The sequence below is a fragment of the Falco rusticolus genome, chromosome 4 (genome assembly GCF_015220075.1).
Source record: "Falco rusticolus isolate bFalRus1 chromosome 4, bFalRus1.pri, whole genome shotgun sequence".
Classification (NCBI taxonomy): Eukaryota; Metazoa; Chordata; class Aves; order Falconiformes; family Falconidae; genus Falco; species Falco rusticolus.
The window spans coordinates 22,249,916-22,264,620 of NC_051190.1; the positions used below are offsets into that span (position 1 = coordinate 22,249,916).

The 14,705-nt window shown below is 45.3% G+C and overlaps 1 protein-coding gene across 18 annotated transcripts in view; it reads left to right on the forward strand.

Annotated features, from left to right (window-relative positions):
* Positions 1 to 14,705, forward strand: part of ITPR1 (inositol 1,4,5-trisphosphate receptor type 1) — a 183,542-nt gene that overhangs the window by 100,294 nt on the left and 68,543 nt on the right. For 14 of the 18 annotated variants that reach the window (XM_037386283.1, XM_037386287.1, XM_037386288.1 and 11 more), the window contains 3 exons: positions 663 to 774; positions 4,241 to 4,267; positions 14,535 to 14,570. In XM_037386283.1, coding sequence (XP_037242180.1) covers positions 663 to 774; positions 4,241 to 4,267; positions 14,535 to 14,570 — 175 coding nt within the window. The remainder of the gene's footprint in view (positions 1 to 662; positions 775 to 4,240; positions 4,268 to 14,534; positions 14,571 to 14,705) is intronic. The other 4 variants (XM_037386292.1, XM_037386294.1, XM_037386300.1 and 1 more) reach the window with 1 other exon arrangement.

Below are 14,705 nucleotides of genomic sequence, written 5' to 3' on the forward strand. Positions count from 1 at the left end.
TTATTTGATACCTGCCTTCAACCCTAGTAACGTTTGCAGGGTACTTGGTCTTGTAGTGCTTAGTGCTGGGGAAGTATGTCAGAATCAGTTATCACATGCATCATCTAACGCAGACACTGCCCACATTTAGAGGGAAGGAAAAGGAAAGATTAGAAGGTCATTTAGAGGGCAATTCAGAACAGCTTCTCTGATCACCTCCTGGAGGGGGCTGGGTTATATACAGTTTATGGAAACTAGGTACCAGCGCAAGTAACAAATGCTGGGTAGGATGGCTTTCTAATTGCGCTCTCCAGGACTCTCAGTATGTTTTTTATTGAAGTAGTATGTGGAGTAGTTTTCTTTCTTACTGTTAAGTGCATGCTCTGGAGGACTGTCAGGTCTGAAATCCCACTGCCCCTTCCCCTGCCTCCTTTCTCCTGTAGTCAGAAGGTTTTATCTGGCTGTCCTCCTGCCCAGGGACCACCTCCTTTGCGACTTCACTAAAGCCCATGATAGCTGGTTAAATGTTAATCTTGAGAGAATGTTCCCAAGATGGTTGTATAATGGTATGATAATAAAACTTGTTTGCAGCTTAAACCAATTAAGTAAGATAGCCATGTATATCTTACCCTATTTTTAGAATAATAGTACTAAAACAAGCTGTGATTGATTGGTCTTTTCAGGTTAATAAAGCATACTAAACAGCTGCTAGAGGAGAATGAGGAGAAACTATGTATTAAAGTATTACAGACGCTCAGGGAAATGATGACCAAAGACAGAGGCTATGGAGAAAAGGTAACGTAATTTACAGTTCATCGTTCTGTGTTAAACACTGTCTTTATTATTCAGTAAAGGAAAATAAAATTCTCAGTCTTTCAAGCTGTGTTTTGTACATGTAAGCACTTCTGTGCTGGATCAGAAGCAAAATATTTTTAGTCAACTAATAGCTTCAAATGTAATTTGAAAGGTGAGCTTGTTTCCATTGTTTTTTCTACTTTAGACTTGCAAGTTTAAGTCTAATTACTGCAGTAGCTGGCACTGTAAAAAATATCTAATTTCATTACAGTTTTATGAAGGATATAACCCTTTATCTGCTTTCTGGGTCCTAGGTGACTCTTCGTCAGGTCACGTAACCTTGCAACAAAAGGGTATTTTGTAGTTTATATACATCTGAGTCATCATCTTGTGAATTATAGATGGAAACTGTCTGTACACCCACCTGTGGTGCTTTTTTTTTCTTTCCCTTTCCTACATAAAACTCCTGTGTCCTGTTGAGAACATTTTTCTGTAGGTACAGACTTACTCTCCACTTGCATCAGAAGTTTATATGCCCATATGTTTGTGTGTCTAAACCTTCCTACAGTCAGTCTCAAAATCCTAGTTGAAGGTATCTTGAGCAACCTGGCTCATTACCACGACACACGGTAGGTGCACAGAGCAAGATACCCTCCCAGTGAGTGTACTGGTGAGCAACTGGGAATATGCAGCTGGGGCTGGGGGAAACAGTGGCGTGGGAGGATGCTTGCTGCAACTGGGAGGCTGTACCCAGGAGCAGATGGTGGCTCATGTTCAGTTCTCACTTGCAGTAGGGTTTAAAGCTGTTGCAGAGTGCTAGATTTGCCGCACAAAAAGGCAAAAACTTTAGAGGTCGGACAGTTTCATAATAATAATAAGTTTATAGCTGTAGCTATAGCTGTAGCCAGAAGGGAGGGAGAAACTCTGAAGGCAGAGGAACTCATAGCATCAGTACGCTGACTGGCCAGCCGGGATGTCACACACGAACTCTGCTTTGCCTAGCCTAGCTGGAGACGAGGGGGGCGCAGGAGCAGAACACGGACCAGCAAGAGGCAGGCGCTGGCACCGCAGAGCGCAGGGACCCAGAGAAGGGAGAGCAAGCGAGTGAGGAGTGGGTGTGCAGGTGCCCACGTGCGGGTGTTACCAAGCACACCCAGCTGAGCACATGGCAGGAGACTCCCAGGAAAATGCCCAAAGGGCAGGGATGGCCGGCACTGTGCTCCCTGCCCTGTCAGGGAACGTTTTCCTCACATGCTGCCACTGCCTCTTGGATGACAGAGGTCCAGCCCACCTCCCAGCCCCAGCTGCTGCTGTGTCCTACACCTGCAGGCCTACATGGAGATTTTTTATCATTTTTTTTTCCACTTTGCAGTAGCAGTATTTTTGAATAAACTCATTGACTTTGGGGGAATGCCCTAATCCTAGTGCAAGAGAGAAGTATATAGATGTAGGATGAGAAGGGGAGCAGGGCAGGTAGGAAAGGGCAGCAGCTGTAGGTTTCTTACCCTTCAGCTGATTGTCCTCCTCTGCTGAAGTGGCCAGATCGTGTGCTGGTTCTAACAGCACAAGATGAAGCCCTGTGAAGACCTTCTGTCTTCTCCTCAGGGTCCCTTTGGTAAGACATCTGCGACAGTGCAAGTCTGATCTGGAAGGGGACCGGTTGTAGATCTGGAAGGGGACTGGTTGTAGCCTGCAGAGATCAGTCTGCTCCTGCAAAAGGGAGGCAGGCTAGGTGATCCTCTAACGCGTATAGAGTGCTGACGTTTCCTCTTGCCTGACGCATAAGTGTAATCATAAATTTAGTTCTACACTGTTAGCACATCAGTGTACGTTCTCCTGTTAAAAACAGCCAAGAGAGACTGTCCAAGGTTACCTTCAGTATTAGAAGGGGTGGATGATATACATATATATATACACTATACTCCAACAAACCCTAAATGAGCGCTTTGAGGGTTTTTTCTTTTAAATGCAATGTGCCACTCCCATTTTTCTAAATGGAAATTAATTAATTTACAGGAATTCCTTAGACTTTATTTGGCCAACTTGGGTGAAGCAGTAGTTCTAGAAAATAGTTAAGATTACTACATCCACTCAGACTAAAAATCTTCTTCAAAAGTGTAGAAAATGGATTAATTTCTGAAACAGTAGATCAGTTACATAATACAAGACAAGAATACGCTTGCCTGTGAAGTGGATTTCCGAATAGGAAAAAGCAGCTGATTGCTTACAGATAGACTGCTAGTAGTAGTAGAACAGCTTTTACTGTCTGGCTGTGAGAAGTGCAATCATATTTATTCTCCCTTGTGACTCACATAACTGTATTTAGTCACCACTTAAAAGGCAATACCTTTTGTTTTTAAAATCATTCTGGAGTGTTAAAATAAAGAGAGGGAAGAAAAAACTTATGCACCCATTCTAAATACGGGAGTCCCTACGTACGTAAAGGTGGCAAAACTTATTCTCATGACCAGCATATTGGTCACGCAAGCAATAGTGCTTGCGGGTCAGGTGTTCAGAGAACTGACAGCAGCCGCTTCAAGGTAGCGTTTGGCAGCCGAGTGCCATGGGAGCTTTGGCACAGCGTGTGATTTTCCTGTAATACCATGTGGTGCTGACTGGAACAATCTGATTTATTAAAAGGTAGTACTCCTCTCACGCTTAGTCTTCCAGCCCAAATTATAAAAATGGCACACCCTCCCGGCCCATGCGCTTGTCCCTTTTGTAGGTGGGAAATGTAATGAGAATGCAGCACTCTCCGCTCCCATTAGCAAAGGCCTTCATTAAACAGCTGGGATTCCTCTGCAGCATGCAAAAACCGTGGTGAGAACACAGATGTACAGAAGCTTGTGGGAAGGCTTGAAGTTTTACATATTGCTAAAGACTCCTCATCTTGGCACACGCTCAGGTTCGCTCAGTGATGGGTAGCATACTGTGGTATATTTAATAGGCAGAAAACTTTACTACATTGACAGTGTAGGCTAGACCCAAGTTTTTTATTCTGCTGAAACTTGTCATTCATACATGTCTTTGTGGGTGCCTAGCAGATGATTAGCCTCAGTTCTGCAGGACTTGCGTTTTAAAGCTCCATTTCTCTTCGCAAACTGGAAATCCAGCCTCTGCACTCCTAGTGCTGCTCACAGCTTATACTGGTGATGACTCTTACGCCCAAGGGTGAAGTTCTTGGATCTCGGTCAGCCAGCCCGCGTGGTTTGTCACTTGGCAGAGGAACAAAGCCAGGGCGCATCCTGCCCCCAGTGCTGCCTGGCACAGTGCTTCCAGCAGTGCCAGTTCCCTAACCCACCGCATCCCGGTGCTTGCAAATGTTACTCATGCCCACTGTAAAATACGATGTTGGATTGCAGCATTAAAGTGTTAAATGATTTATAAGATCCTAACGTGAAATTGATTTGTAATTTCTCTTACTAATGCTTGCTTTCAATTCTTCCCCTTCTTTCTCTTCTGGCAGATTACCATTGAATTGGATAATGCTGAGGTTTTAATTTTATTTATTTTCTACAGTGTTGTTTCTATGGTGTTTGTTTTATGACTAGCCCTGTGGTCTGTCCTGTTGTCTCTTCAGTACTGAGCTTTCCAATTTGTATGCCTGTGTCAGTGAAATAGTTGAGTTTTCAGTCTGCTGTTGTGTCTACGTTGGGAGTAGTTACCATAACTAATTCCGTATGTCATTACTCGGGGTATTTGTCCGAATGCAGTTACGATTCCTGGCTGCCTGCAGTCATCTGGTGCCATAGTAGATCCCATGAAGTTTAGGACCAGATCTGAGCACCTCTGAAGGATCAACTCCCGCAGGCACCATTAAAACATCAGCGTTTAGCACTCAGCCCCAATTACCATGTCGTCAGCGAACAAGCTCTTTGTTTGGAAAACGAAATACTGAGGTTTGATAGTGTTGGTGCAGAAGTTGGAACAACATGCCAAAAGGCAGCTGGAGAAGACCCTGAATGAGGTGTCTTCTCCTGCTGACCATGGAGAGCTGGTACTCATGTCCCAGGGCACAGCGCAGCGGGCTGCAGGCAGGGCTGCGTCCTTGGGCATTATCCCTAGTGCTGTTTTTTACCGAAAAAGGTGACAGTCATGCAATTCATCAAAGCATCTCGCTGTCCTTCCTGTTGCTTCTTTGTCAGGTTTGGTGTTTAAAGCCACGTAAAACGTTCAGATGTGTTGTGAAAGCGGTGTGGTGTAACCCTATGAAAATTACTGACTTCTGAAGCTATTTCGGTGTGAAAAGCTTCCTACCATCAAAAAACATGCCTTCAGTTGGCAGCGCGACAGCCCGGGCTGTGTTTATGCTGTATGTAGCTGTTTTACGGGTGGAAAAGCCATATTTGAGTGAGAACTTTCAGTGTAACTGAAATTAAGCTTTCTAAGGACTTTTAAAAGTGGCACGTCTGGTTTGGGCATTGGTGCATGGGGTGGAGGGAAGGAGCTGAGCTGTCTCTGCTGCTGCAACTTCCTCATCCAGCTCAAAAAAACCCCATGTGTGGGTGCTAAAATTGAGATTCTTTTTGCATAAATGTATAATACTGAGAAAGTGATTGACTAGCACCTTATTTTACTGAATTACTAGGGGAAAAAAAGAAAAGAAATATTTTCCTTTCTGTGCTTTGTTTCCTGCATTCTCCTCCAAGCCAACCTTTTATTTGGAACAAAATTCAACCACTTAGAAGGCTTAAAATGATCTTGCTGTTGATTTGATAGAGTAGGTAACGAAGTATGCCATAAATGGCTTTCTGTAGAGCCTGTTAATTTTGATATTGTTCAGTTGAATTCACTGGGTAAACTTCATTCTGAAAATGAAATAGTATTGGGGGACCCTGCCTGTTGAACCGAATTTGAAATCCAAACTGTTTGTCACAAAAGTAGACCAAAAAGTGTACACGTAGCCCAGGGCTGCGTTGGAGGGCCTTTTCTGTTCAGCAGGGCTTTTAGGGGAGGGAAGGAGCAGAATTCCTCGCAAGAGCAAACTGGAATTGTGGCTTTTTTGGTTGTTTTTTAACCTGGCTTTTGGTTGGGGTGCTCAGGCCCTGATGTGCCCTGCTGGTCAGTGCCATCACCATCACCCCGGTGTGCACTGTGGTCCCTCTCCAGGCTGGAGCAGAAGGTCCAGCCAGTGTCTGAGGTACCTTTCCTAAGCAAAATTTTACGGGTCTTCTATCACCACTTTCAGCTTCAAGGAAAAGCTCTCTTTATCAGAAAATCCTCATCTGGGGCTTCCTAGAGCATCGCCCTTTTGTCTGTCGGTGGAAGTTCTCTGTGTGCCCTTCCCGTTCCCATGTGCAGGAGATAGCTGTTGGGTGGGTTGTGGAGGGTAGGCATTGGGGTTTGGACCAAAGGACGGCGTTGTGTGTGGCACAGGTCCATTTACTGTTGTCACCTCCAACCTGTGCTAGTAGGAGACATCCCAGGTGCAAGTACAAGCTTCACACCAAACTTCTGGTGTTACATCATTACAGAGGTGCTGTTGTGTCTAACCTCTGCTGTAGTTATTTTTCTGTTTTTTATAAAGCAGGATTTTGTTCCTCTTATTTGAGGTGCCTTTTTAGAAGCTAATCTGTAGCACATGAACGTTTCCATCGGGCACTGGACCCCTTAGATTGTGGTGCTGCAGCTTCCCAGAATAGCACGTATATGTGTAATTATATCTTGGAGAGACTTCAGACAGAAACTTGAATTGTTTAATTGCAAATTAAGTCATAATACAGAACTCTTTCCCCTTCAGTTTCTGGCTATAGTGTCCTGTCTTTACCTGCAATAAATCAGCCAGAGCATGCAGAGCAATTTAGGATTTGGTCTGGAGGCTGCAAAGGAGGAACTTTATTGCTCCTCAATGGAGCAACTGCGGGGAGGAAGCAGGTGTGTTTATAACCATCGGCAACGAGCACTGCTGGCTGCTTACAGAAAGGGATTCGGACAGGGCTTGAACCACTGACAAGTCTCAAAGGAAATCCTGGGGGTTTTTTTCCCTTGTCAACTCTGGAAATTCTAAACATTTAGGGCAAAGAATACAGAAACCTTCATTATTAGTGAAATTATTAACTTCCTATTCTGTTGAACTGTGCATACCTTAGTTTTTCTGATTGGCTGAAATGCTCTGTATTCCCTCAGGGAAAAACTCTATTAAAGTAACAGTTTAATGACATGATTTCATAGTATTTGTGACTGTAGGCATAGGTTGATTTGTATGTCTTATTTGTTTACTGCAGGGTAATTCCAGTGAGCGGTGGGTCCAAAATAAAAAGGTACTAAAAATGCCAGGAGGTCCATGCATTTGTTACTGAAAGTCGTGGTGGAAAATTGGCGTTGCAGTCCCCCTTAACATTTTTGTGAGTGAAGAAAGGGAGTGCCTGTCTCAGTGGGTGAATAATGCTGGAATTCACCTCGGTGGTAGGAAATCCCCCGCCGAACAGGAAGGATGGTGAACTGCGACCTCAGGTCGGCAGCAGCCCCTGCAAATGCCGGGCTGAGCCGGGGTGGCTGGAGCGGCTGCAGCGTGGGAGAAGCGTTGGGGAAGGGAAGGAGACGGGTAGTATGGTTTAATGCTGTTGGCCTACTTCACGTGGTTTCTATTGAGGAGTTCATCTGGAATTCCCTTTTTGTGGGGAAGGAGGGACAGGAAGGAACTGGAGTTTTCCCAGGAGAAGAGTGTGGTGCTTGTTTCCAACATCTGTTACTCTGGTCTGAGGACCGAGGTCTGGTGTAGCAGAAGTATGGCGATAGCATCTTAAAGTTCTTGTATGAGTTTTTTCAACTCTGCAGCATCCGCTGTTGTGGCATGATTCCTGTGAAAGGTTTTTCTTCTGGGGACAGACATTCGGATATACTGAGAGTCATCTTGCAGCATTTCCAAAACATTCAGGTTCCTGTAAACTTGGAGAAGTGCACAGACCTTTGGGATAGGGGCTGTGTAAGACTGGTATTAAAATAAAGGGCAGAAAAGGCATCTTGAAAGATGGATGAAAAGCACAAGTTGTTTTGATAGAAAACCAAAACCATCGGAAACCATTTCACACCTTGCTTGCAGCATGGTTGTGTTGGTTTTGTCCTGATCTTGGGGAGCTGGGTCCTCAGAGCCTGTCTTTTTGGTTTACATCGGGGTTTCTCTCCTGTTTCTCTGGCTCCGGAGCATCAGGTGGACATAAGGAACTGAAAGGTTCTGACTCGAGCTGCAGAGCTAGGTAGACTGGTCTTAACATTGCCTCTGCGCGGGTGTCTGGAGTAATAAGGACAGTAGAAATCCCCACGGCAGGGCACTGGCCTGTTGTCTATAAAAGCCCTCGGGGAGTCTCTTTTGATCAACTCCTTGCTGGGCTGGAACCGCTGGAATCCTGTTCTTGATGGACCTGTTGACTATGCTGGTCTCCTGGAGAAGAGGTTCAGGGCCAAGGTAAATTTTTCTCGAGTGCCATCAAGCGTGAATCTCTGCACAACAGTGATAACAAAACCCTGGTTGTAATTAGACACAACAGCTCAATTTACTTTTAATTCAATCCTCAACCCGCTACAAAGTCCAGGCATGATACAAATGCAGATTTTTGCAGTGTTTCACAACTCCAGTTGAGGTGGTGATCTCCACCGTGGGTTCCCTGTGGTCCAGGGCAGCCTTGGCAGCACAGCTCCCTCCCCATCGAGGCACTGCTGTTTGCAGCGCGACATTCCCATCCGCTCTCCCCAGTCCGGATCAGCGTCTGGGGACACCGTGGCCCAGTTTCCACCTGCAGCGTGAGTCTTGGGCACTGAAGTGCATACATCCTAGAGAAGCACATTAATATTTTATGGACTAAAAAGGAGAGAGAAGTGTTGGTGCTGACCTGCAGGTGGCATGCTCAGGATGCTGAATGTGCCTGGGAGATGTCCTACTTTCCCCCACCCCACCCCCACCATGTTTTTTTTTTTTATTATTTATTTTCTCCTTCCCCCCCTCCCAGCCACATTGCAGCGAGCTGCTCCGCTGGGCACCTGCCAACATTCAGGCAGCAGTTACATAAGAACAGCTTTTTTTCCTGGAATTTAGGCCCGCTGCTGATGTGTGACCTTCAGCGGTAATTGCCAATAAACGCAGCGGAGATGTTTACAGTCCCCGCGGGCCGGTGGCCCCGAGCCCGTGCCGGTAGCTGTGGGGCTGCTGCTGCTTCCCCTGACCCGCTCCCAGGCTCTGGGATCTGTGTTTGATTTTTCCAGGTGAAAAAGGGGGGCTCTGCTGCTTCCCCCCCACCCCTGCAGGGCTGGGGCAAGGGCTGGCAAACACTAAAACAACCAAATCCAGAAAAACTCAATAGGCACCCAGCGTTTCCCTGGTAATTATGTAGTCTTTTTTAGGATCTGAAGTTTAAAAACTGATTTAAGTAAAACCTTGGGGGTTTTTTGTTGTTGGGTTGTTTTTTTAATTCTATTCAGTAATGACACTTCTTTATGCAGCTGATAAAACGGTATCCAGCAAAATACACCTGCAGACACACTCAACATAGTTTTTGGGGTTGTTTTTTTTTTTTTTTTTTTCCACTGCTTCACTTTAGTCTTGATGTTTCAAGTAGGTGAAAAGGGAACTGAAAATCCTGGTTCAAAGGGGCTGACTGAATTAACCTTCTAAGTGTTCTTTATCAATGATAAACTAGAACTATGATGGCAGAGTAAGGTGCAAAATGTGTGCTATTTTATGCATCTTCTAATTGGAGTTGGAAAAATCATTAACCTCTTAAGTGCTGGAGAGATGCACTTAAAAATTATTTTCCTTGTAGAGAGAGCTTACTCCATAGTCATTTCTCTTGTGTATTTTGCACTTAGACAGTGCTTCACTTGTTATGTCTCAAGCAGAGGAAATGCAGGCTCTCATAAATTTTTGTGGGCTGCCTTGTATTTTTTTCCTTCAGAAATCCTGCAATCTTTGGACCGTTTTTATTGAACAAACTGGAACTGGTGAGCTCTTTGGAAAAGGAGACTGGAACATTTCTTGTAGTTATTTATAACCAAAAAAAATAGTTTATACCATTTTACTATTTAATTAAAACTGCTTATCTAAAATATATAGTGAAGTTAGTTTTTACTATATTGAGTTATTTTAAGAAAAAGCCTGCAAGCTTCAGGATTTAAAGAGGAGCAAGTGATTGTACACCCACTGAAAGTCAGTGGCATATCAGAGACTGAGGTCTCTTAACTCCAGGGAAGCCCCAGCCCAAGTAAAACATGCTTTCTCAACTGAAAACTCTGGAAAATGGGAGAAGGCATTCCTGTAGGCAGATCTCTGTGACCTTTTGGTGCAGGCACTGGCAGCCCTTATGCCATATTTCCCACCTCATCATCTGGCAGTGCACAGTGTCTCTGCAAATTCTGAGATAAGGGGAGGGGGGGGGGGGGGCGGGGTGGAGAAATAAACATTTAGCCATGTCCCTGACCTGAGTACGTGCTGCAGTGGCAAGGCAAGGGGGTGTAAGCGTGTGGTTGCTGATCCATCACATGCCGGTGGGAGGCAGGGGCTGCCTCTGCCCCTCGTAAATCCCAGATGTCTTCTGTGAGGATTGGGAGAGCTGTAGAGCTCGGAGGACCTGTGCCAGGACAAGATGCTGCTCCACATCTCCCACCACCTCTTAATTTATGTAGGTGTGAGATCCTACATCAGCAAAAAAGCACCACGTGGTAATTTTGCAGGTCTGGTACAATGGTGAACTGTGACGTGGTGAGTCTGTCAAAGTGCTTTGGTGCTGCTTTTGATTCTTAATTATTCCCCTCTGCCCTCAAACTTACCCAAAGCCAGTCAAATGCGTGTTTGGCAAACACCTAGATACCATCTGCAGGAGCTAGAAATGTCTTATCTGAATTTTGTCTCAGTTCTGCTAGGTACTGGCCTTACAAAGGAGACTTGGCAAGCAGGTAACCTGCGTGGAGTTCTCTGGTGTTATTGAGGAGTTCTGAAGGACAGCAGCGTAATTTATACTCTGCTCTGTTGTCATGAATCAGCCTAGATGGTGCTTTTGCTGTGTGCCTTTCAAGTAAGAGCTACACTGCATGTATTTCAAAGGGAAAAGATGAGAAATTCAGAAAAGCGAGGAAGAAGTGGAAGGAGACTTCCAGCACTCTGTCCAAACAGCCATTCCCGCTGGAACTCCAGCTGATATGGGAGACAGCAATACAAGGGCCGAGGCAGAGCGCAGTGACTTCAGGATAAGGTGTATCCGAGATCTTCACTCGAGTTTTTTGCATTTGGACACACAGCCTAGCTATCAAAAGCTAAATGTAGTATTTGGCTGACTGACTCCATAGTTGTGTTTTTCCCCTTTTATTTCCTCTATGCCAAATCTCTCCCCCCACCACCCCGATAATTAGATGCCATATGCATGGAGTTGGGTTGGTTCCTGAATTCACAGATTTCAGGACCAGAAGGGACTGCTCAGTAGTTGAACCCGACTTTCTGCACAGCACAGGACATCTCGCTTCTTGCTGTTGCTTCTCTGCGGAGCCAAACCTAGTAAACTGACTAAGCTCCTTCAGAGTGCTCAGTGTTGGTCTCAAAGAGCTCCCAGGACAGGTCTCAGTTTGCTGTTACTTTGCGCCAGCTAGTCACCTTCCTATCTGATTTAGAGGGACGTTTGGAGAAAGACCTAAAGGAGGTGTGTGGTAGGTTGGAAATGGCACCAGGCAGTGGAGGTTAAGCAGTTTGAGGCTTGGCACCTCTTGATGCTTTGAACTCGGAGGTGGCCTGAAGCGGAGGAGGTTTGTGCTTTTGCTGCTTTGTCTATTATTTTGTCAAAATTCCCAGGTTTGGTGAAGTTGAAGAGGAAAGGATCAGGTTTTGAAAGTGTTCGTGTGTGTGTGCGCTCACACAAAAACGCAGGTGTCTCTGATAAGATTATTTCCCACCCATTTGTAACATCACAATATGAGGTGTTTTCCATCCTGTTTTGCTGAAACCACTGCCTGGAGCAGACCCAGTCTGTGAACTGGAACCTCCACCAGCCTTTTAAATGCATTTCAAGCTTTTTAAGCTCTCAGGGTTTGGGATGTTTACTACATAGTTGAGTTTAAAAAAACTATCGAGAAAAGCAATCCTGAGGCTTTAAACCTCAATGAAAATCTTTCTGCATTTCCTCAAACCATTTCCACTTTTTTTTTTATCCACATTGCTACTTGTTTGAATTTTTCATGAAAGACAGGATTAGACAACTTTCATCTTGATTGTTATTTTGAAAGCAAATGAAAATAAAACTTTCACACCTTCCTCAAAACCATAAAGGAAAAGGACTGGAGCCTCTTCCATATCTCAGAAGTTGAGGCGTAGTGAGTTCACACTTGAGCTGTCACTTGCTTTGGTGTTTTTTGAGGTGGATACATCCCTGTTGAGTCAGATAAAGACCATTCTGGGAAACACACGTAGTCTGTGTTGGGGAAATGGATGCTAGAAGCATTACGGTCACCAACAGGTCAAAGAAATTGTAATTTTTCCTGTTAATGGCTGGTGGTGAGTGGTTTATTTGCCAGCCTTGCAGGAATGGAAACTTCAGAAGAAGAGGGGTTTCGTGCACAGCAAGTTGAAAGGAATTTTAGCTACTGCTAGCAAGAACTAAAGATGAAGTACTCTTCTCTGGCCCTGCCACCCACTACATTCCAGTTGAAAGGCTGGCCACTGTGTCCATGGCACTCACCTGGCCGCTGTTTGGTATTCCACAGACTTGCCCTTGCCCCCCAAACGATAACTTCTCTCCTAGGTGGAGAGCTGGCATCTATGGAGGCCCATGAAATCTAGCGAAATGGCAATGTCAGTCTGCTCTCCTGCCCCATGCAATCCTTCTTGTAAAGCATAAGCTGGTACTTTGCCACTGCAGCACACAGGATAGTGCAAAGTGTAGCACAGTAGCTATAGCTCAATAATTCTTTGCTAGTTTAACCCGATTTGATTGAAAGAATAATAATTTTAGTATTTGGAGTTTATATTCTTACAGAAAGATTGCTTAAGGCTGTGCTTACTTGGAATGATCCATCCGAGCATTGCCAAGGGCAGTAGCTTTTGCTTGCAGATGTGTTTCTGGGGCTGGTTCTAACATGCTGTCTGTGCTACAGTGGGAAGGCACAGGAATTTGCTAGTTAGAGTATGTACTTTTTTCTCTTCCAATTAAATTGGAAAGATCAAACCAATTTCATGCTGATTCTTCATCTGTGCTGGTTTACAGCCTCGAAATGTACACGTATGTTTCATTAAAATGGGGTCGTGGTATAAAGCCCGGGAATAAGGAAGCTTTCATTTGGAATCCGAAGTGTAGTGCATTATCTTGTGGCAGTCACGTCCACCTGACCTGCCAGCTTCAGCCTCCCCTCCCCTGGAAGGAAGGGACCTAATCTCCCTTACAGGGGAGTACGCACAATTTCCTTGCTGCTGTTGACTACTTCAGAAAGGAGGAATTTTCTGCTGTGCTCTGAAGCAAGTTGTGCAGACGGTGTCTGCAATCAGAACAATGTGCCCAGACTCCCTAATGACTTAATACGGCGTTTCCAGTGTCCAGCTACACGCAGCACGGGTGTACAAAGCGGGCTGCGCAGGAACTGTGTGTTCCTCTGCATAGATGAGATTCTTCCTGTTCAGTTTTGGCCCTCAGGCTTAAATACTCCCTGCTTCGAACTGACCAGGAGAGAAATGGTTTGCATGCTTGAGAAGTTTCCAAGAGTGGTTGACAATGCAAGGAAATGGTGTACCAAAGGCCATGTGAACTAGCCAGGATGAAGGTCCATTAGGAGAAGAACGGAGAAGGGTCCTTCCTGGCCAAGGAGCCCCTGCCCACGGAGCGCCATGGGGAGAGCCTGCTCCTCTGCCGCCTTCCTGGGAAGCACAGTCTCTCCGTGTGCTGACTTCTGGATTTCGTGGCCTTCCCCTCCCTTCCCCTCCCTTGGCTGTGCATTTCCTAGGCTGCAGCAGATATAGGTTGCAGTACCACGGCAGCTCCCCCAGCCTATGCTTGATTTGTCTGTCTGGTTCGTGTGCCCCCTGGGCAGACACGGACGCGTGGTGGCTGACTTCGGTTGGTATTTCTGTGTTGTTGTAGTCTTACTTCTTAGTGTCTGTTCCTGAGAAGCTAAATCAATTTCCCCATGATTAAGTAGGCAGTTTCATTTGAATGTTTAGGTCTCTGTTGTATGTCTAAGCTCTACTAGATAAAAGTTGCTTGTCTTCATCTGTTTCAATGTGATGATCAGCTGTGACCGTTAAGCCTCTTACTTCATTGCTTGTGTATGGTGCTGTATCACATATCTTTTATCTCAAGAAAAGTATGTTTACAGATGCAAATCCACTGAAAGCAATTTTTTTTTTTAAATTAACAGTGTAAGGCTGCTGCCTTTCTGTGCCATGCAGCCCCCGCTTCCTCCTCCTCCTCCTCCTCGCTGCTGGGGATGGGCGCGCTGCCCTCACCCCCAGCGGCTGGCAGGTCCCGGGTACGCGGTCCGAGCGGGCTGCCCAAAAGTGCATTTCTGCATCGCAGACCTGTGTGCACCTGCGACTGAAGCTTTTTGCTTGTGTCTCTGTGTTCATGCAAAGTAGTTTGGGATGTTCAAAGGATACCTGCCAAATTTTCAAAATGTAGCTGTTTTAGGAGCTGGGTGGGTGGGTGTAAACAGTAATTATGGCTATAATTGATTTGTGATGATTCTGCTCAAGTGCTGTGCTAGCTCCCTTCCCCTAAGCATTGACCACTAGATGTCTGTTGGGATGAAAGATTCTTGAAGAATGACTAATTTTTCTGCATTTTACTTTCAACTAGCTGCCGCAACCTGCAGAAACGGAAAGCTCTGTAGAGGTGTGTCACCCACCTATATTTGTACAACAGACAAATATTGGTGTTTTTAAGTAGTCCTGGTGGAGTGTCTTGTTGGTAAAAAAAAAAAAAAAACAACAACAAAACCAAACCTGTGAAATGTGTGTTCCTGCGTGG